The 23,185-nt window shown below is 52.4% G+C and overlaps 1 protein-coding gene across 1 annotated transcript; it reads left to right on the top strand.

The window, feature by feature from the left end:
- The first annotated feature begins 5,767 nt into the window (after positions 1-5,767).
- Positions 5,768-21,307, top strand: SLC35F6 (solute carrier family 35 member F6). Its single transcript, XM_027555880.1, has 6 exons — positions 5,768-5,999; positions 14,283-14,355; positions 15,435-15,606; positions 16,089-16,301; positions 16,986-17,096; positions 18,627-21,307. The coding sequence occupies exons 1-6, from the start codon at positions 5,923-5,925 to the stop codon at positions 19,094-19,096; spliced, it is 1,116 nt and encodes a 371-aa protein (XP_027411681.1). The 5' UTR covers positions 5,768-5,922; the 3' UTR covers positions 19,097-21,307.
- Positions 21,308-23,185: the final 1,878 nt, after the last annotated feature.

Here is a 23,185-nt window from a genome sequence, read left to right as displayed (position 1 = left end):
TCTGGTCACCATAGAAACCAAAGTCAGTCCGGAAGAGCTTGTGAACAACAGCTACCCCATCTGCACCAGTTCACAGCATCTACATTCCCTTCGTTTGAGGTCCTGGCAGGCCTGGTTCCATTGTCTCCTGGCTCTCCCCTAGGAGAGAGCTAAGACTTGATCCTGGCTCCACTCTTCCCAGACCTCTCTCTCCTCCTTCCAGCCACAGTCTCAGATGGCTGCCCTGCAACGCCCACATTGTTGGAAGAGATGGGCAACTGGATACACAGTCCAGCATCTAAGACAAAACAGAGCTGGACACTAGTTAAACAGAAACAGAATTTTATTCAGGATGATTCCCATAGAGGGAAGGAGACCTCAGTATAGAACAAGGCTCAATTCCAAACACAACATGGGAAATTTATAGCTTAGTCAGGATCTATAGGGTCGGGGCTGGGGAAGGGGTCAATGGATGGAAAATTGCCAAGAGGAAATATCAGGAGTGAGGGGAATTTTGGCTGAACCAACTTAACCGGATTCTTGCTGAAGACAGGCCAGGGTAATCAGACATCCCCTGGGGGGTAGGTTGATCAGATAACAAAGATGGTCCCCTTGGATACGGAGGGTGGGGGAGGTGCCAATTAAACTGACTTAGCAGGGCTCTAGATAAAACTGGATTTTATAAGAAAGTTGCACAGATGGTCCTAGAAGAAGGTTAAGGAGCCTGACTCAGGTCTGGTCGCCTGCCCATCAGGAGGGCACCTTCTAGCCGGGGAACAGTCTGCACAGGAGGAAAATGCTCCAAGGACGTACAGCAAAAACTTGTTCAAGTCAAAACAGGTCTGACCTGGCCTGTCTGCCCACGTGTTGCTATACTTCCTTAATCCAAAATGTGATTAAATTGATTGGGGAAATGGTCAATCTTTCAGACAAGCCACAGGCAGGCGTTCACAAGCTTTGAATACAAATGCAGGAGTTTGCAGTGATGTGTTTCACTTTACTCTGGAAATTAGAGGCTCTTTGAAGGTAGCATGCAAATTTGTTCAAAATGTCCTAGACTTTGAGAGAAAAGGCCCAAAGCCTGGATCACACTTATGCAAATCAGGAGAAGTGCTTCCTAATGTGCAGCCTGAGATCTGCCTTGGCACCACTGGGCTAGACCAGCCCTGACCTCACAGGAGGTACACTAACTCTCCCCACACCTCCCCCTGCACTTCTGCATCTGCCTGCCTTCTCTCTCTCTCTCTCTGTCTCTCTCTCTCTCTCTCTCTCTCTCTCTCTCTCGGTACAACAAGCTGAGGACGGTGTTCCCATTTTACAGATAGCAAAGAAGGGCTCTGTATGATTAAGTGACTGAACCCAGTCACTTTGCTCTAAGTGGCTGACCTAGCCTCTCTCTCTTCCCCAACCTAAGACAACTTGCACAGATGTCATTGCATTCCTGAAGATTCTACATTCTTAGGCATACATGAAAAAATTCCTATCTCCACCCACCACCCACCACCCACCACCGCATCTATACAGGAGAATTCTGGGGCTCTGGCACCCCTATGCGTGAATGCTATGCATGCTAAGTCACTTCAGTCATGTCTGACTCTTTGCAACCCCATGGACTGCAGCCCACCAGGCTCTTCTGTCCATAGGATTATCCAGGGAAGAATACTGGAGTGGGTTGCCATGTCCTCCTCCAGGGGATTTTCCCAACCCAGGGACTGAACCCAAGTCTTTTAGGTCTCCTTCATTGACAGAAGGGTTCTTTACCACTAGCACCACCTTGGAAGCCCTAATGCTCAGTAAATTTCCTCCCTTTGCTGAAATTTGCTACATTTGCCCCCTTGCAGGTAACTCTAGGTGATCTTTGGGCAACCTAAAGATCACCTAAAGGCAAACTAAATTTAATCAAGACAATAAAAACTGAACAAGTAGAAGACAACTGCTCCTCTGATGGGCAAGATCACCACCCAAAGAAGGTTGACCCACCTTTGACTTTGTAAAGGTTCAGAATGGAAGAGAGGAGGCCCTGGAGGGCCCTTAATCTCCCTGGCCCACCTCACCTTACCCATCCATCGCCACTGTCCCCAGCCACCATAGTCCTCACTGGCTTCCCTAAGCAGCATCCTCAAGGACACCAGATCTCCCCAGAAATTTAGGAGGGCAGAGATCCAGGCCAAGTACCCAGTATTAATAACATCTGTGGCTCGTTTGAGAACATGTTACTAAACCCAGGAAATCAGGACTTACAAAATCATGAGGCAAATTTGCATCCAAAAGGTTACTGCCATAATCTTGGCTTTCTCTGCCCACTGAAGTCGAACAAAAAGTACGGAGGCAGAGTTTGGAGGAAACAGAAAGATGGCTTTAGTCCTCAGCCAGCCGAGGGGAGAACACAGCAGACCAGTACCTCAGGAACTGTGTCCCACCTCCTAGGGGAATGGAGAGACTTTGTACAGCCTGGGTCTTGTGGTTTTAGGGTAAAAGATGAGGCTTGAAGTTGTGAAGGTCTTGCATTCTTCTTCTAGCTTTGTCTCAAAACAGTCAGAGCTGGAGTCAGGTAACCCCGGTAACTGGGTCCCTTTGTCTCTGGTTTATTGTACTTCAGCCTTCTTTCTGACCACAAAGGGTGGTCTGGGGTAAAGGTAAGCACCAGGTACAGGATGTAATTAGCATGGAGTTAAAAGATAACCCGTGCAGAATGCAGCTCCTGCAGTCTGGGGGAGTTAGGTGCAGGATGTAAGTTTCATAGTGTCAAGTTAGTTTTGAGAAAAGCAAGCTTAGTTCTAGACTACAGATTAGGAACAGTTATTAGAGTAAAATCTAGGAATGATCAGGCCCGCTCACTATTCTCTTTATCTTCTTTGCTCTCAGGAAAGGGAAAGAAAGAAAAATTCATTTTACCATTTTACCTCTTTTACCTTTTCACTGCAACAAAAATACACCTGAAGCTCTACCCCTGAATTTCATCAAATAACAATCTGAAGGATTTTGCAAAGCCAGTGTATGAACATATTGTCAATTGAAAAAAGAACACGTGCGCGCACACACACACACAAAACCTAAAAACGGAGAACTTTTATTTGATGAACTTACTGATGACTGTAGCCTGGGAATCAGATTCTTGGATAGCTCTGAGGAACTGTTCCTTAAAGGTAAGGGAGGAGCCAGAATATATAGTTTTTGCTGGGGAAAACAAAAAACCTGTGGTTGAACATTAATCCTCCTAATCACACATACACACAAAAAAACAGACACCTCAAGTTAATGATTTTAGTGCTTTACTTTGTACGGGGCAATGCAGGCGTGTGGGCTTATTGAAATTATTCCTTTGATATGCACCTTAACCACGGAGGGCCAGCATCCTGTTTTTCTCCAAACTGAATCCCCTCAGGGTGCAGGTGCGGGGTGGGGGGGGCTGCCTTTATGGCCACCATTTCCTGAAATGGCAGGTTATATCCTTTGTCCACAATATCCACCCTGATTCCTCTCTGCTTTTCTCAGAATTCCAATCTTCTGAGGCCCCAAGCCTTGCTGCTACCTGGGACCACTAATGTCAACCTTACTTTCTACTGTGGAAAGTGTAGTCTAGCCAGACCTGCAGACACTCAGAACCTCATTGTAGGTCACTGGCTGCCAACCCCTCGGGTGTCCACGTGGTTGCCTCTGTCTGGAACGACCCTTTTCTGCACCTGGAGCAATTCTGCTCATTCTTCAAGCCCCTGCTCAAAGCTCCCCTGAATTCTAGCACACGGGGTTACTGTGAAAACTGAGGTCACAGAGGTCAAACTCTTGGCACAGACTGGGTGGCTGTTCCAGGACAGCTCTGATTGTCACTGTCATGCCCTTACTCCCACCCCTCTCGGGGGGATCCCTCCCTTCCACAATCCTGTCTGCCTTTTACAGGCTTCCCTGATAGCTCAGATGGTAAAGAATCTGCCTGCAATGTGGAAGACCCGATTCGATCCCTAGGTCGGGAAGATCCTGTGGAGAAGAAGAATACCCACTCCAGTATTCTTGCCTGGAGAATTCCATGGACAGAGGAACCTGGGGGGCCACAGTCCACAGGGTTGCAAAGAGCTGGACCGGACTGAGTGACTGACACTGCCTCTTACACATCCTCACGTTGCTGCATGGTGAGTGGTAAACTCACTGCTCTCCTCAATGAAATCCCAACTCCTTGAGGTCTCCTGCTTGTCTTTGGGGTCCCTTCCCTAGCTTTGGGCCTGGCACTTAGAGGATTCCAAGTGTATTTGCCCATAAATCCTTTTGTCTCCTGACTCGAGAAACAGTAATTTGATGAATGATCAGAACATCGTGATAAATTAAAATTCATTTTATGATGTGACTGTGGAGACAAAGACTGTGCTACTAGTGACATCATGTCGGGCTGATGACACCACTAGTCATTAATAATTTTTGTTTCAAGACAGTGTCCTTGGCTTGATATACATGAGGAGAACAGTCCAGAGCCCCCAAGTGTGTCACAGCTCTGTAGTGTGTCATAGCTCACAGGGATGGGCTATGCAGCTGGTGTGGACCGAGCTGGTCTACTCCTTGGGACAGAAATTCATTCATCTCTACACACCTCAGCATCTCACTCAGTATATCTGGAAAACTGAAGTAATCCCTTTACCGGAAACTGGTGGTGGTGTTGAAGATAAGCGCAGAAGAAACCTCTTTCTGCATCTCTCGACTTCCCCACTGACTGAAAAGAACAGGCCACATTGTAGGAAAGTTCCCGGATCATCTGTGGGTCCCAGACATACTCCATGCCCACATATACCTCTGGGCAAAGCACTGCCATTCACCCCTGTGGGACAGCCCTTCCCCTCTATCCTGTGACCTCCTACTATTGTCCCAAATCCCACTTATACACCTTCTCTATCAGGTCTTCCTGGTCCAGCCCCTTGAGAGTTTTTCCTGATTCAACACTGGTCATCTTCACAAGGTCAAGGCAGTCCTAGGGCAGGCAGGAGGAGTGGGCAGGCAGGCCCCATCTCCGCAGCTCTAGCAACAAGATCTGCAGTGATGAAGCAATGTGCTCACTGGGTCTGAAGCAGGTCTTCCCAGGCCTTGAGCTCCAGCCTGTGGTATGACATGAGCATGGGCTGCAGACAGAGGCCCAGAGGTGAGGACAGAGGGTGGCTGGGAGCTGAGAACCAGGAGTAGGACTTCAAAAGCTGAGACGCCTTTGCACATAAACCCCTGAGCAGGATCCCAGGAATCCAGGGAGGAGCAGTGGATTGAGACTGGTGGAGGAGCTTAGAAGGCACAGATTTGGGGGACACTGAACAATCTGCGTGCAAACCCCCCTCCATCACTCAGTAGTGTGATCAAAAGCAAACCACTTGGCTTCTCTCAATTTAGCTTCCTTTGCTATAAAATGGTCTCCCAGGGAGCAGGAACTACTCTTACACCACTTTTCTGGAAGATGTGAGCCACACCACGAGTTGGGATCTCTAGGCACTAGTCTCAGGCCACCTGGGAGTTCTCTGGGTACCCTGCAGAGACGAGATTCCCACGCGGGGCGTTTCTACTTTGTGGTTTGCCTCTGACATTGTTCAGCTCAATTTCTCTAAAGGGTTTGCCAAGTGCTCTAACATCCACGGATGCAATGTCATTGCATCGTCCCATCAGCCTCTTTTGCAGAAGGGCCTCTTTTGCACCTGGGGCCGTGACTTGCCAGTCACTCTGTGGGGACCAGCGCTCGCAAATCCCGTCCGGCAGAGCACCCACACCGAGACCGCGGGCGTAGACGCCCAGGCCCGGAGCCCTCCCTGGGGCGGAGCGAGCCAGCGCGGGGCGGGGCCTTTTCGGGTCACGTGACTCCCGGCCCGGAAGCGCTCGCGCCGGAGACCCCCGGGTGACCGGGTAGCGAGCTACCATCTCGAGCGAGCGCGGAGATTGCGGGGGGGACCCTCTAGTATCGCGCTCCCCGCATCCGCCGCCATGGCCTGGACCAAGTACCAGCTGTTCCTGGCCGGGCTCATGCTCGTCACCGGCTCCATCAACACGCTCTCGGCAAAGTGAGTCCGGGCCTGACCGGGAGGGGTTGGGGCTCGGTAGGGTCTGCAGCCGCCCGCAGGGGCGCTGACGACCCCCGCCGTCCTCCTGCGCCCTCCCCCTTCGCGGCTGTCATTTCCTGGCCTCACCAGCCAGCTCAGTTTCTCTGATCGGTTCACGCGGTTCATAGACCACCCAAGAGGTGCAAAGCACCGGGGAATGCGAGGAGGAGCAAACAGTGTCCTGGGTGGAGATCCGAGCCCCTGCTTTAATCCCAGCCAGTCACTTTCCAATTCAACATCTTTAATGGGAGGGCGTTCCTCTCTGCTGCCCATTCCAAGGTGGCATCAGGGGCGCGGCCCTCCAGGAGCTGTGGGCCGGGGAGGGCTACGATAGATGCCACGTTAGCCGAGTGACCCGTGAGCATGGAGGGCTGCGATGACAGAGTAGGGGGTGCTCCATAGGCCCCTCCTGGAGAACTGGTTTCAGCTGGGCCTTGAAGCTTGGGTGGAATTTCTGCTGTGGTGGGAACCTCGAAGCAGGAACAGCAAGATCTAAGAGGATTGTAACTCGCTTCAAGTGGCCAGGCTAGATTTTATCCCACAATCAAAGAGGGGCTTTTGAGAAAGTGATTCAGTGAACCTGGTGGTCAGGGTGAAAAGTAATTTGCAGGAGGGAAAACCACTCCAGGGCTGCTGCAGAGCAGATGAGGGGACCTTGGAGGTAGAGGTGAGGTGGAAAGGGAAGGGCCAGGTGGGAGAGACCAGGTGCACAGTGAACCCACAAGGCCTGACCCACAGGGTCAAATAGTCACTCCTGGGCTTCTGCCTGGGAGAACAGGAGTGTTGTTAACCCAGACAGGGCAGGCAGAGGGGGTTCTGCTCTGATGTCAGAGGGCGTGGTGCTCATGGGCCCATAAGGACAGTTCTCAGAAGGTTGGGGGTTGATGACCTGGGGCTGTCATGAGACTGAGGGACCGAGCACAGTCTCCTTTTTGTAACAAGCAGGAGGCCCCGAGAGACAGCCCCTTCTCTTGATGGCCCTTTGGCTCTTTCTCTGTCCCTAGCTCGGCACCGGGCCTTCCTGCCCCCCGCCCACCAAGAACCCCAATACCCAGAGCCCAGCCTTTCTCTGAGCCAGTTCCAAGGTGCATGTGGAAGACAGTAGACAGTGACCCTCTCCCAGTCAGACCTCACTTCCACCTGGGTCTTGCCAGGCTCGAAGCAAAGGGGAGTCACCCCAGTCACCTGAGGGCTGTGCCCCAGGCCCGTGGGGTTGGTGGGGATGGTTGTATCTTACTCATTTTCTAGAGTGTATTTCCCCAGCGCACCCCATCAGTGATGTGAGAAATGCCCCAGAAGAGAGGTCTGGGAGAGAGGTCTTCTGTTCAATTCTTCAGACACGTATAAGGTACTTACAGTATGGAAGCCACTGCCTAGACGCAGGGAAGAAGACAGAAGTGACCAAGAGAAGGTCCTGGCCTTTGAGATGCTTAGAATCTGCAGTGGATGAGACAGATGTGTACATGCTTGACAAGCACAGTGTCCTCCCTTCTCCACAGGAAAGTGGACCTCTGGGTGGGGCCCACCTGTCTCTCCCATTGGGCTCTGGCCAGCCATGTCTGTGTCTTGTGCTGGGCTCCTGGGCCCTGAGGCCTCCTGAAGGGTGCTCCTCTTGCTGAGCGCTTAGCTGTAAAGGAAACTCCACCGGAGGTCTTCCATCTCTGTTAGGATCTGCAGGCCACAGAACAAGTCACTGTCCATCAGTCCCACAAGTCCAGGCCTCAGTCTGGTGCTTACAGGGTGGCTGTGATCTGCCATGGCCACTGTCCCGAAGGAGAGCTGAGTTACTACTGAGGTTACCTGTGTTGACTCAGCTCCTTCCTTAAAGAGGTCCAAACCAGTCTGGTGAGAAACCAGAGGATCCTCAGCCCCAGGAGGCTTTGCCCCTGGAGGCTACCTGAGAGGCCAGAAAGAGGCTTTCAGGTGGGGACCCAGCCTTTGCCTGTGACCTGATGGGCTTTTCAGGAGCCTCCCTACCTGTGACAGGCCCTAGTATTGGACCCTCAGCAGTGTTCTGAGGCCAGACTGTGAGAAGAATGCTCTCAGAGAAAGAACATGGGAAAGCATCGGTGTACATCCTGATGGGGATTATCGATTTGAAATCACACTCTGACCTCCAGTTTCCAGCAGGGACAGACAGACGGGAATGTGATCACAGCAAGTAAGTGCTAACCAGCTAATACCCAGAGAGAGAATAGCATGTACCAGGTCCTGCCCCAGCTGCCTTTCGTGAGTTAATGAATTCTCTTAATCACCCTATGAGGTAGATACATTTCTTGTCCCTGGATAAGGAAAGTGAGAATCTGGAAAGAGTAACTTGCTTGCCCAAGTTCAACTGAGCTATGAAGGGGCAGAGTTTGTATTTGAGCCTAAGTAGTCTGGTTCTAGAATCCATGCTCTTAACCTCCAGTATGAATGAAGCTGGGGACTTCTCTAATCATTCTCAGGGGCATTTAGAGTTGTTAGAAACATAGAAATTATCCATTCTAATCCCCACAATTTACAGTCAAGGTCCCAAGGAAAGTTTATGTGTGTATATGATTCAGCTGGTTGGTGTCTAGAACCTAGGTCTCAGCATTTTGGTCCAGTCCCTCAAACTTCCTCTTCCTTGGGGCTTCCTCTTACACCTCCCTGGACAAAAACAGACAAGCATGTGCCTATGGACACTGTAACCCTATCAGTGGCATCTCCCCTCCCTGCCATCAGAGTGCCTTTGCTCTGGGCCCGGGTGGCAAGCAACTGAAGCCTCTGTCCCAACGCTTACTCAGTGTTCAGGTTTAGAGTCTCTAGTAGCCTTTTGCAGTGTCTGGGCTGTCGAGTGAGCATGTTTCCCTCCCCGGCTTCTTGGGAACTGAAGACAGCGGATGAGGAAGTGGGCGTGAGCACGTGCTGCTGCTGTGCTGCGACCATAGGTCAGCTGTCTGCTGGAGGAGGTCACTGCCTACTCAGGAGGACTGGGTGCCCTGCAAGGAGCCAGCCTGCCTGGGCTGGGCTGGACTGGGCTGGGCTGGGGGTCACCTGAGTGCAGAAGGGAAAGTCATGGATCAGGCAGGCCCCTGGGTGTGGGCAGAGGTCCCCTCCCTTCTCCTTTCTGTGGCTGCTTCTCCCCCACTACCAGGCCTTCTGCTGGTGCGCCTCCTAGAGAACAGACATTTCGGCCTCCCCTGGCACTGCGTGGGGCTGTCTGCCTGAACCAGTGTGCCTTCTGGAACCGCATCCTCCTGAATCCAGCTGGGGTTCTGTACGTAAAGAGCCAGGGTCAAGTAGATGCTCACTCAGGAAGGCTCAGCTCCCCTCCTAAACTTCTGCAGGCTGTGAAGCCCACCCCCCCATGAAGGGCCACGGGGCCATGTTCTCCAGCCACCAGACCCTCTGGGTCCTGGTACCCTGCAGGAAGGGGGCAAGGGGCCTGCGATCATGGGCCTTGATTGGGGAAGGGCTGTCAATCTCCTTTCTGTTCCTGCTCTGACTTTCTCACCTTGGCAACTGCCCCTCCCCCGAACCCTGTGAGCAGCACAGGATAATTGCTTCCAAGGGGTTAATGCTGGCTGGAGAAAGCCTGAAATCTGGAGAAAGCCTGCAATGGGGAGGGCAGTATAGGAGAGGAGAGAGCATGTGGTTTGGCAGCTGTGGGATTAGATGAGTCACTGGGCCTCTCCAAGCTTCAGTTTCATCTATAAAATGGGTACAAAATCCCTGCCCCACCTCTTAAACATGCTGTAAGAGCTCCTGAGGAGAGTCTTCTTATCCTTAAGAGACGGAAGGGCTGTCATCATTTCTTAACACGTGAGCCACCTGCTGTGACACCCCAGAGGGTGGAGAAGCCCTGGGGCCCTTCTTAAGGTCCAGAACAGGAGAAAGAGGCTGACTCACCAGGATGTGAGCAGAAATGGCCCAGATTCTTCGGGAAGGTGACACACAACTGATGGATCCGAGACAGCCACACCAGCCACTTCCTCAGCCTCTGACTGCAACCCCCAGCCCCATGCAGACACACACACACACCCCTCTGGGAATGCTGAGCTTGGAGTTTTGACTGGGCCAGGCCACGCCAGCATGACTCATCTCCCAGGAAGGCGAGCCCACCCTGCAGCCCTCTGAGGCCCAGGGAACTCAAGGAAACCCGCTTCTGCCAGTGGGAGGCACTTCCTCATGTGGCCTCAGCCTAAGCCTCCTGGGTCCCCACAGGCCTCCTGCCCTAGGGACCATGGCTATCCCCAGAAAAGAGCGTCCAGAGAGTGGAGGGCCCACCTCAGCCAGGGAAGTGGGAAGGATCAGGAGGAAGAAGGTGCTCGGTGTTGAGGAAGGAGCACAGAGCAGGGGGTGAAGGCTCACAGGCACTAGAACTTCCCTGTGTGCCCAAGCCCTCTCTGGCCCCTGGGTTTCTTGTCTGTGAAACTAGGAGCTTCCCGAGATGATGGCCGAGTTTGTCCTCCTCTTTTCGGCACTCTGGCCCTCCATCTGTTCTGCAGGATGGGTCGCAGAGGAGGGACACTCCCTGGAAGCCTTCAGGTGAAGCTGAGCTGGGGCCACACCCACCCAGCCCAGAGGAAAATTTTGCAATAAGGAGTTCATGATCTGAGCCACCGTCAGTTCCCTGTCTTGTTTTTGCTGATGGTATAGAGCTTCTCCATCTTTGGCTACAACGAATATAATCAATCTGATTTCAGTATTAATCATATAGTGATATCTACGTGTAGAGTTGTCTTTTGTGTTGTTGGAAGAGGGTGTTTGCTATGACCAGTGCATTTTCTTGGCCAAACTCTTAGCCTTTTGTCCTGCTTCGTTTTGTATTCCAAGGCCAAACTTGCCTGTTACTCCAGATATCTCCTGACTTCCTCCTTTTGTATTCCAGTCCCCTGTGCTAAAAAAGACATCTTTTTTTTTTTTTTTGGTGTTAGTTCTAAAAGGTCTTGTAGGTCTTCATAGAACTGTTAAGCTTCATCTTCTTTGGCATTACAACAGCAGAGGAGAAAGGGAGAAGAGACAGAAAAGAACTTTTATTGACTCCCTGCCATCTACCAGGTCTTTTATGTCTTATTTATTACTTTTGTGAGTTCATCAGTGTTGGCATCATTATCCCCATTTTATAGGTGAGAAATCTATAACTCATCCAACCTGTGACATTCAAAAGTCTCAAGTCTGACCTTTCCATATATCCTGCTACCTTTTCTGAAAATAAGTTCAAGCAGGTGGGTTTGGGCCTAGATCCACCCGTTAACTGTATGAGGCTGAAACAGCTCTCTCTCGCCCAAGTCCCCGTCTCTAAAACAAGGGTCCTTGTTATGAGACTTAAACCACAAAGCCCACGTGAAGTGGTCAGCCAGTTCAAGGAGAAATACAGATCTGGTACAAAGTTAGTACACAATGAACTGTGCATTTATAAATACACGTTAGGGAAGCGTTTTTCAAGGAGACAAGTGCTATCCCATTGGGGAGTCACTGATGTCACCCCCAGATGAGCCAGGGCTGGCTTTTGGCCGTTGTTCTGTGCTACCTGAGGGCTTCTGTAACTGCACAGTGAGCCAAACCTTTCCCAGGGCCAAGTTGGGAAGCCTGACTCCTTCCCAAAGTGACTGCAGGCCTAAACTCCTCCCTGGCCCCAAGAGGCTGGGAGGGGCAGCCTGTCCTAACACCTAATCCCTGGGGCTGTAAGCCTGCCCCAGTCCCTCAGATACAAAAAGATTCCATTTCCCCTGCTGGGAACCTGCCCAGTCCAGCCTGTTCAGGCAGACCCAACCCTTGGAGAAAGGAGACAGCACCAGGGGAGGGGAGGAGGCTTTGCACCAGCCCTCCAGCGCTCCTTGAGGTGCCCATCCCTAGGGAAGGGCAGGCCTGGCTGGTCCCACCAGCAGGGGGCAACTCAAACCAGGTGGCAAATTAGCACTGTGCATTTGGACTGTAGTCACCACCTACCCATTTGTCTAGTGGGGTCTAGAAGTCCATTCATGAAACCCAAACAGTTTAAACTTGTGTATAATTAGGTTCTAGGAGCAAAGAAAGCTGTGGAAGTTACTGGATGCTGAGTTCATATCCTCTCTAGTGACAGTGACTGTGGGACCAGAGAGTCACACAGATGTGAGTTGTGACTGTCAAGTGCGCAGGCAGTAGCCCAGCGGGAGTTCCAGGAGGTGGCCCCACCGCCAGATCGGAGTCTTCTTGAGCCTACCCGTCTGTGTTCTGGGTGCAGCCCCAGGAGAAGGGGCTTTCATACCAGCCCTTGTCCTAGGCTTCTGGTTGACCATGAACTTGGCAAGACCTCCCCTGTTCCTCCTGGAGGAGCCCTGGGAATTCTCTCTCTGACCTGCTCACTCACTCCAGGGCCATTGTCTCTGTGCCCTTGGTAAAGCTTGACCTCTTCATTCGCCCTGCTTCTCTCTATTTCGCTCAGCTGCCTCATCCAGGCCCTCCGCCAGGGCTCTGTCTGTGACAGTGAGTCTGGCTGGAGAGTGGGCTACCTGGGTAGGCCATGCACGTGGCGGCTGGCCCACGTTCCGGGTCCTGTCCTGCACGGGGAAGGATCCCCAAGCCAGAATCTACTGCAGATCAGGCAGAAATGAGACCCCTTGGAGAACAGGCAGTTTCTGTCCTTAGTGGGGGCTTTCTTTGCCCCTTTGGTACTGGGTCTGGTTACATCCTGATCCCCCAACCCAGATTTCCTCTACGTTCCCAACCAGGCACATTAGCACTTCTCTTTAAGGGCCCATCAGCTCCCCTTTGACCTCCACTGTTCCCAAGCAAGCACTGTTCCTAACATCCCTCCTCACATCTTTGGGAGTGGATGGGGTCTCTCACCTTGAGATAAGTCTGCCATAGCCCTGTTTTGTTCACTCGCTCTAGGATGTGTTCAGGTTTCTTTGTAGATGTGGTCTCTGCCTCCCACTTCATGCTACCATCACCGCTCAGCCCGCCCTGCCTGCTGCCTGCATCTGGGCATCATGCCCTTGCCCCAAGCTGTGGGAAAGCCTATGCGTGGGGTGCTATGGTCCAGAGTGGGGGAAGCATAGGCAGGTCAATGACCCATAGAAAGTAGCCCTAGGCCTGTGTTGACCTGAGTCAGCAGTGTGATATGGCAGATACAGTCCAAGCCAGGTCAACTAACCAGGATGTCCAACACGTGAGAGGGGCCTCCCTGTTGCCCAACTCCGTCCAGGCCAGATCACATGCCTTGGGTCTGGGCTTGGCCCCACCGGAGCACTTCCAGAAGTCAGCAGCCAGGGAAGGAAAGGTTAGCAAGGGCTGGGGCTGCTTAACCAGAAGATTCAGAAGGTGGAAACATCTCCAAATATATGAAGGGCTTTCAGATGAAGGAGAGATTCAATCCCAGGGACATAACACAGCCCAGTGACAATGAAATTCAGGGGCAAAAGCTTTAGTGACAGACGTTGGTCAGTGCAGAATGGTTGGTAGCAGCTGCCCAGAGCACTGTGCCGTGACAGGTTCTGGACTCAGTGGGGCCACATGCCAGAGTCAGCCCATCTGCTGGGCGGTGGCTGGCGGGCCACTCCACAGCGCCATGTCCTTGCCACCTGCTTCTAAGCCACTGCTAGAAAACCCTGCCAGACCCTTCAGGTTATGTGAAGGTGACCAGGTGGTCCGTGTCAGGTGGGCGTTTCCCAGGTGCCATGTGACCCGCAGACCAGGGACTCGATATTTTTGAGCATGGGTCCTTTGATAGTCTGGTGAAGCCTAGAGTAGTGTTTTGAAGTGTACAAATAAAACACCAAGGATTACAGAAAAACCTAATTGCATTGAAATAAGATTATCCAGACATTAAAAAAGCCAGTTTGTAATATAGTAACAGGTATGTGCATGCACTTCTTAACACATGAAATTATAAGCAGTGGGTCTGATTACTGTAATTTTTGACTAGTCAAGAGTGTAAGTGATACTTCACAGTATCTACAGTGACTCGAATGTGAAAATGAGAATAGCTGTGATTTCCATGTGTGACAGAGTTGTAGGTCCTACAATAGTGTATTTATAATTTGAAGAAATGCTAAATTTCTGCTAGCGGTTCATGAGATTTCAGCTAAAGGTGCCCAGGCCCCTACTGTCTGTCCCAACTCCCAGGTGAAGACCGCTTACTGTGAAGACTAGCCCCTTCAAGGGGGAACCCCACTCTGGGCCGAATCCCCTAAGTCTGGCCTCTTGGCATCAGGAGGCGTGAGCTCTCTGCAGGCCTGGGACCAAGTGGGAGAACCCGTGCACTGCAGGGTTTGACTTTCTCTCTGTCTGCTGCAGGTGGGCGGACAACTTCGTGGCCCCGGGCTGTGGAGGGAGCCAGGAACACAGCTTTCAGCATCCCTTCCTCCAGGTATCTGTGCCTCTGCTCTCCCAGCTCTGTCTCCCAGGGCTCAGGGCAGGTCCCCCCGTGAGGCCTTGCTGTTTCCTGTCCTAGGGGTGGAGTCCCCCCCTTGCTCCCTACTTCTCTGCCTCCCTCTCCAGAACACAGGCCAGGGTGTGGGGTGCCCCTGGAAGGGGCCAAAGGCCCTGTTCCCTGTAGGAGGCCTGCACAAATCCTGGTGCGTAGTCCTGTCCTGGACACCTTGAGGCCAGCCCTCACCATGACAAAGTCAGGACCCGTTTGGAAAAATCAACCCCTAGTGAAACCTGCTCTCCAACCATGGGGAGCCCAGACCCACTAGGACGGGGCAGGCACCATCAATGGAAGGTACCTTATTGCTGGACTGGGAAGTGGATGAGACAAATTTCAGCCTCAGTTCTGCCAGCAACTTGCTCTGTGACCTTAAATAAGTTCCTGAGCCTCTCAGGGTCTCAGTTTCTCCATCTGGAACTTGACCAGGAAGTGGCCTAGACTGGTGGGTTTTCCGGCCAGGCTCTATAGCCTTAGGGTTTCCATCGAGGTGTCTGAGGCGCTAAGGAGTAGACGTAGGCAGCTCCCACACAGGAGCTCTGCGTTTGTCTGTTTTACATGTTGGGTTTATAGGTTATCTCTTACTTGAAGAAAGATGATTTTTTTTTCATTTTTGTTATGGGACTTCCCTGGTGGTCCAGTTGGTAGGACTCTGTGTTTTCACTGCCAAAGGCTTGGGTTTGATCTCTGGTCAGGGAACTAAGATCCCAAAACCATGTAAACTGTTAGTTGCTTAGTCATGTCTGACTTTTTGCCACCCCATGGACTGTAGCCTGCCAGGCTCCTCTGTCCATGGGATTCTCTAGGCAAGAATCCTGGAGTGGGTAGCCATTCCATTCTCCAAGGGATCTTCCCAACCCAGGGATCAAACCTGGGTCTCCTGCATTGCAGGCAGATTCTTTACCATCTGAGCCACCAGGGAAACCCAAAACCGTGTGGCATGGACAAAAGAAAAAAAAAAAATTAGTTGCTGGTGAACCTCCTTCCAGCTCTGAACTGGCCTGGTTCCATCCCTGCAGGCAGTGGGCATGTTCCTGGGAGAGTTCTCCTGCCTGGCTGCCTTCTACCTACTCCGGTGCAGAGCTGCGCGGCACCCAGACACCAGCGCAGATCCCCAACAGCCCTTCAACCCTCTCCTTTTCCTGCCCCCAGCCCTCTGCGACATGACAGGGACCAGCATCATGTATGTGGGTGAGTCGCCAGGCCAGGCTGCCAAGGGCTCAAACTGTGGCCCCAGGGGGATGCTGGTGAAAGAGCTTCCCCCACCCCCAGCTCATCTTCAGTTCAGTTCAGTAGCTCAGTCGTGTCTGACTCTTTGCATGGACTGCAGCATGTCAGACCTCCCTGTCCATCAACAACTCCTGGAGTTTTCTCAAAATCATGTCCATTGAGTCAGTGATGCCATCCAACCATCTCATCCTCTGTCTCATCCTCATCAACTCATCTTCAGCACCCCCTTTACACACACACACACCCCTTTACACACACACACAGAGCTCATCTTCAGTTCCCCCTTTACACACACACACACACACAATCCTTTACACACACACATACCACCAGCATTCACTGAGTACTTAGCACGTGTCAGCTGCCTTCAGCTTTGAACACACCTCAGTGAACAGAGCAGCCTGGCCCTCAGGAGCTCACATCACACATCTGTCCTCTTCCAGCGCTGAACATGACCAGTGCCTCCAGCTTCCAGATGCTGCGGGGAGCCGTGATCATCTTCACAGGCCTGTTTTCAGTGGCCTTCCTGGGACGGAGGCTGGCACTGAGCCAGTGGCTGGGCATCCTTGCGACCATTGCCGGGCTGGTGGTGGTGGGCCTGGCCGACCTCCTGAGCAAGCACGACAGCCAGCACAAGCTCAGCGAAGTGATCACAGGTGTGGCCGGGGACAGGCGTCCAGGGGTTGCCCCGCACAGAGTCAGGGGAGAAAGCATCTGATAGGCTCTGCTGCCTGCCAAGCCTCGGGGGAGGGTGTGTGGGGTACCAGCTGTTGGCCTGCACCTGCTCTCGAGGTGATGGGAGCAAGCAGGGCCAAGCAGCATGAGAGAGGGGTGGGTAAGGAGTGGGAAGGTCGGAGAGGGAGAGGGCTCAGGCTACGTTTACTTACAGCCACACAACCTACGGGATCTAGGAGAGGAAACGCGTGAACGTTTACTGAGCACTTACCCAGTGATCAGCCGGCACTCTGCACTGTGCTCGTCATCACCGTCAGTCTTACGGCCCCGGAAAGGAAGGCCTGCAGCAGTTTTACTGTGAAGTGCCACCCTGGTCCCTTAGAGGCAGAATTAAGCCAGAAATATCTATCTCAAACCCCACTGCTTCTCAAAAGACCCACTTACCCCAGTTGTGCAGCCCTCAGACCCCCGGGCCTTCTGGAGCCTCACCCGAGAGGGGAGGGGTGACAGTGCCTGCCCTGTTGGCCTGCCCCACCCCTCGGGGGCCAGGAGATCAGGCTCAGGGATGCCCTGCAGAGTCAGGGGCCGTGGGGGGCTGTTCCGTCCCTGAGGGAGCTGTCTCCCCGAGCCCTGGCCTCACACTGGGCCCCTCCTTTTTGCCACAGGGGACCTGTTGATCATCATGGCCCAGATCATCGTCTCCATCCAGATGGTGCTGGAGGAGAAGTTTGTGTACAAGCACAACGTGCACCCACTGCGGGCGGTCGGCACAGAGGGTGTGTATGAACACGGGCTGGCAGGGGGGCGCTGGGTGCAGTGAGCCCTGCAGGGTGGCACGTGGAGAGAAGGTGGTGAGGGCCCGGTGGGTGCTGGGGACCTCTGGGAGGGCTGAGCCTGCCGCCTCCCATCCTTCCCTTCACCACGTACATGTTGACAAATACTCTGACACGTGCCGTGCACTCAGCCAGGAGCTAAAGGAGGACAGAGGCGAAGATGAATAAGATGCAAGCCGCACTTTAGGGAAGCCGACCACTTCCTAGAGCAGTGGGGCTGCTCGAAGAAAGGAGCAGGCAGTCCACCCTTACTCAAGTGATAGTTTACTTGCCAAGCATATCTAGTGTCATGGCCCAGGGAAGGTGGCATTTGAGCTGCAGGTTTCAGCAGGCAAGAGTGGGAAGGAGGGAACTGCAGATGCAGAGGAGATGTGGGGAGCTGGACATGAGTTTGGAAACCAGTGAGGAATAGTTTGGGCAGGGGTACACATTTGATGTTGGGGAAATAACCAGGAATTGAATATGTCAGGGCCACATTGTAGAGAACCCTGTACATCAGGCAAGCGGATTTAGATCTTAAATGACAGGCAGGGAAAAACTACCAAAGGTTTTTGAGCAGGAAAGTAAATCAAAATCAGTGCTTTAAAAATGTAATACTAACAGGGTGGATTAGAGCAATGCAATCAAGGTGTGACCCTTAGTCTCTACGGGGAGCTGGTTGTGCCTGGCGCACTGTGAGCCGAGGGCCTACAACAAAACGTGAACCACCTACATCGACTATGTCATCAAGCACACTGATCGCTTCCACTTATTTTTTTTCTAGCATGATTTTCAGAGTGAAATTGAAAGCGTCAGTCACTCAGTCGTGTCAGACTCTTTGTGACCCCACAGACTGTAGCCTGCCAGGCTCCTCTGTCCATGAGGATTCTCCAGGCAAGAATACTGGAGTGGGTAACCATTTCCTCCTCCAGGGGATCTTCCCCACCCAGGTGTTGAACCCAGGTCTCTGGCATTGCAAGTGGATTTTTTACCATCTGAGCCACCAGGGAAGCTACTTCTGAGTGAAGCAGTGCCTTGATTTACATTCCAGTCCAGCTCCTTGTCACAGACCAACAGCACTGAATTAGAGAGCTGTGTTTCTCCACACTTGGGAGAGCAATGTAGTGCTTGCAGCCAGCCAATCCTTCTGTCAGTGAATAGAACCGAATTTTAAGAAACATCAGACAGCATTGTATGTTGTAAGGATAGCTGTTTTGTGGCAGTGCGTACATGACTGTGCACCGGTCACAGTATAAAATGTATTTCCTGTTCTTGGTCCAGTTAGAAAACACAGGTTAAAAGTGGAGAAGGGGCAGCCAGAGCCCATTCAGTAGGCAGTTTTGAGTTTCTAACGAGCAGGACACCTCCAGGACCTGAAAGGAAGGAGCTGGTTTGAGGGCGGCTTGGCAGGGGTGGCCAGAGGTCAGCGGAGCCCTGGCACGGTGGGACCAGAGCTCCAGCAGAGAACCTGACGTGTTCCCTCCACTCCCGCAGGCCTCTTTGGCTTCGTGATCCTCTCCTTGCTGCTGGTACCCATGTACTACATCCCCGCCGGCTCCTTTAGCGGAAACCCTCGCGGTACCCTGGAGGACGCGCTGGACGCCTTCTGCCAGGTGGGCCGACAGCCACTCATTGCGCTGGCGCTGCTGGGCAATATCAGCAGCATCGCCTTCTTCAACTTCGCGGGCATCAGCGTCACCAAGGAGCTGAGTGCCACCACCCGCATGGTGCTGGACAGCCTGCGCACCGTTGTTATCTGGGCACTGAGCCTGGCGCTGGGCTGGGAGGCCTTCCACCCGCTGCAGATCCTCGGCTTCCTCATCCTCCTGGCGGGCACCGCCCTCTACAACGGGCTGCACCGCCCACTGCTGGCCCGCCTGTCCAGGGGCCGGCCGCCAGCAGAGGAAGGCGAGCACGAGAGGCTGCTAGGGGGCTCTCGGACTGCCATCAACAGTGCCAGCTGAGCCTCCTGCGGGGCCTCTGCCACCACCTGGACGCTCCTTGTTCACCCTGAGGCTGAGGCCACGTGGGCTGGTGAACCTCAAGTGCTCTGTCCCCCAGGCCTCACCCCGCCCCCTCCCCACTGACCCCCACCCAGGGCAGCCACTGCCACAACATCCAGGTCTTCCTTTGTCACCATCCCATGCAGAGAGGTGTTACCCAGCCCCCTCTGAGGCCTGAGTTCCGTGCCCAACCCCTGCCAGGCTTCCCCAGCCCCCCAGACCCCCTGGAATACTAGAGCTAAATCATGGGGTAGAATTGAAGCAGCTCTAGGGCTTCCTCTTAAGTCATAAGCTAAATGTGGTTCTCCCAGGAAGAGAGGTCAGTGAGCAAATTCTAACAGAACTAAGTACCCCGTTTTCTACGACTTGTAAGATATTCCCTAACTGGAGACTGAAGTTTCAGCTGGGGTCTTGCTGCAAACGCTGTGTGCTCCCCAGCCCTGTGCCAGGTTCTTCTGGGCCTTGGCTCCTGCTCTGTACAAGGTGTCCATGGTGTAGGACCAGCCTGGGGAAGGAGGAACAGCCCGTTTATTGGAAATGCCTCCTGCCCACGGTGTTCCTCCTCGCTCACACCCCCGGGCCTGCCCACCTGGGAGAGATTACAGGGGGTTTCCAGGCAGCCCTTGATAACAGTTTTTATGAACTCTGATTCAGCTTCCATTTTAAAGCTGAGGAAGCTGAGTACCAGAGCTTTAAGCTGTTTGGCCGAAAGGGCTCTCCTGCCCACGGCTCTGGCCATGCAGCTACATGATCGGGTGGCAGGCTGGGGTGTCGAGGGCATTTGGGCCTCAGCTCCACCCCCAGCGCCCCCACTGCATGGAGAGCCCTCCAGGGTGATGGGTCTCCCAGGAGTCTACCATTCAGAGTGATGCTGCTATCACTGCTCTCTAGTTAGTTAGATAACTAACATGTTAGTGCATAACAGCCTGCACAGGCAGATGTGGATGAGAAAACTATGGCCCAGAGAAGGTCAGGTGATGTCCTCATGGAGGCAACATTCCAAGTGCGGATTGCCTGATTCCAAACCTGTGGCCCCACCTACGATACGAGTGTCTCTGGGATCTTTGGGCGGAAGTACATCCTGTGCTCTTGTCCTCCAGGTAACCCACCCCTGAAGAGAGGGTACTGGTAGCAGGGACCCCAGGGAGCTGAGCAACCCTTCTTTCCAGTGGTCCTCACTCTGTGGTAGTTTCTGGAGCCTCACTTCACTCCCTGGGCAGCTCTATCATGAAAACAAAACACCAAATGCCTTCCTTAAAATAGATCATGGGGAAGGAATCTCTTACCAGCAAAGCCCTCAGGCTGTGGGGATCCAGGAGGTTCTTACCATCCTGTACCCCCAGCTCTGAGTTTCAGGGGGCCGTGAGCTCCTCTGGGCCATGGTGTGTATCACAGGAGGAAGGAGATGGAGAGTGAGGAGGTGGGGACTACAGCTGCTTGGGGGGCTTACAGTGTTGTTTCAGGGGTTTTATTTTTAAAAACAAAGGGAAATTGGCAATACGGACTTTTCTCTTCAGTGAGAAGGAAGAAACACAAGGGTTAGGACATTCCTGGAGGTGATGTCTAGAATGTCAGAGTGGAAAAACTCTAATGCACCAGAGAAATCATCCAGTCCCAACCCCCATTGTTCATGTGAAGAAGTTGAAGCCCAGAGAGGAAGACACTTCTCAGGAATGCACAGAGCCAGGGACTGGCAAAGCCAGATTTGCTGGTTCTCAGTCCTTTCCCATCCCGTTCTCCCATCGGAGCAGGGCTGGGAGTCCAGGACTGGCTAAAGTAAACAAATCATGGACCATGTGGATTTTAGCATCGAAGGGTTGTGGAGTGAGGGGCAGCAGAGCATGGGGAGGGGGAATCATAGTCAGGCCTGCCACCCACGCAGGCACCTGGCTTTAGGTCTTCACATCTCTAAAATGGGGAGGCCAGGCCTCACAGGATGGCTGTGGGCATTAACCTAAGGTAATAAATGGAAGGTACCTGTAAATGCTTGCAGTGCAGTGTCGTGTTAGGCTACTCTGCCCACCAGGGTGGCTGTCAGGTGCTTAGGTCCCAGAGAGCCCTGATGCAGAGCATCAGTTTTGCTTGGGGTTGGGGGGATCTTCTGTTACACTATTGTGGAGTAGAGTGTAAACCTCATGTCGATTATAAGATAAAACAGGATGCCTTGTGAAATTTTTATGTTGAACCTAAGTACCCCTCCGGACCGTGGAGGTGTATCCTCTCTGTCCTGGTGTCTGGGGGGCTTCAAAGGATGAGTGTGGGAGGCTGTGCTGTGTTGTTCTGGTAATGGGGGTGGAGAGGATAGGATCCCTACTCTCCCACTGAGCCTCGAGGGTTGTGGGGGACGTCTGCAGCTGTGGCCTACTGCTCTGAGCAAGGTAAGGGGCCCTGGACCCCAAAATTAGAATTGACTGATAACAGACTTATCAGTTCAGATACAGTGTTATTCAGGCCATCTGCATTGTGAACTTACCAGTCCCTGCCCGATTCATAGTGGTCCTGGAAAACCCTGGGGCTGGAGCATCCTCCAGGGCTGCCATCCAGGCCCTGGAGGAGCCCTTGGGCTCACTGCCCACAAGAGAGACTTAGGACTGTGCCAGGCGGTTGCATTTGCCTTCACTCGTCCAAAGGTCTCTTAACAATTGAACCGCACTCAAGATGGTCAGAGTCCCCTGATGAGGATGGTAAGAGGATTGGACCAGATGGGCACGTGGTGTTGGGGGGAAGAAGCAGAAAGGGAGTCAGAGACCTGTGTCCTCAGCCCGCCCCTCCTTGACTGTGGCTTTAGACAAGTGATGTTACCTCTCCAGACTTTGGCTGCCTACAAGAGGGAGGTTCTTTGCTTCCTAAGTGTGTTCACCTCCCTGATGTGCTTGCAGATTGAGTTTGTTCTTTCATGTTTCCCTTGGTTAAGAGCCCACCCGGCCTTATGTTGACTACATCCTTTGAAAATCTGAGGTCATCAGGGGGTTTCTCCTATAGCCATAAAAGTTTATAGATCGCCCTTCTTCAGTAAGAACTCTGTCAAAAAAAAATTTTTTTTTTCATGTTTTAAAGAATTTTTATTGGAGTATAGTTGATGTAAAGTGTTGTATTAGGGACTTCTCTGGTGGTCCCATGGTTAAGACTCCATGTTTCCACTGCAGCACTGCAGGAGGCATGGGTTCAATCCCTGGTCAGGACACTAAGATCCTGCATGGCACATGGTGCAACAAAAAATAAAAATAAAAAAGTGTTTTGTTTTTGCTGTATAGCAAAGTGAATCAGTTATACATATATCCACTCCTGTTTAGATAGACAGGTAAAAGGCCTCTGTAATGGCCTTTTCTTATAGGTCACTACAGAGTATTGAGTAGAGTTCACTGTGCCGTACAGTAGGTCCTTATTAGTTATCTGTTTTATATATGGTAGTGTGTATATGTCAATCGCAGCCTCCCAATTTATCCCTCCCTTCCCTATCCCCCCTAGTAACCATAAGTTTGTTTTCTACATCTGTCTTGTCTCTCTCTCTCTCTCTCTCTCTCTCTCTCTCTCTCTCTCTTATATATATATATATATATACACACACACATATAGGATTTCTATCCCATAATTCAAACTTTGAGAACTGATGTGCTCTAAGAACTGGATCCGTCAGAGAAAACCAGAGAGTCAGATGTGTAAGGAAGGAGCTGGAGCCCAGCACAATGTTTCCTAGTGAAAAGCCTTTGAGGGCGGGGGCGGTGGGGCCAGGGAGAGCGGCTCAGCGCTCAGAGCTGTCAGCTCCTTTGGAAACTGTGTCGCAGAATGAGCAGGTGTCTTCCAGGCTGGGAGGAGAGGAAGAGGAAAGTCATTCTAGGAGCAAGGAACAGCTGGTGAAAGCACAGAAGTGTGTTAAGTGTGTAACCAGATGATGAATTCAAGAGCTGCAGGTGAGTAGCTTGGTTTGCTGGCCATGAGTACAACACAGAGAGTGGCAAGAGACAAGGCCAGAGAGTGGCACAGGCCCCTGGGTAGTGCTGTACCTTTAGGCTTTGCTGAGCCACTAGAACTCCATCCTAGGATAGCAGG

Source organism: Bos indicus x Bos taurus, chromosome 11 (assembly GCF_003369695.1).
Source record: "Bos indicus x Bos taurus breed Angus x Brahman F1 hybrid chromosome 11, Bos_hybrid_MaternalHap_v2.0, whole genome shotgun sequence".
Taxonomy (NCBI): domain Eukaryota; kingdom Metazoa; phylum Chordata; class Mammalia; order Artiodactyla; family Bovidae; genus Bos; species Bos indicus x Bos taurus.
This window is presented reverse-complemented; position numbering and strand designations above follow the sequence as displayed.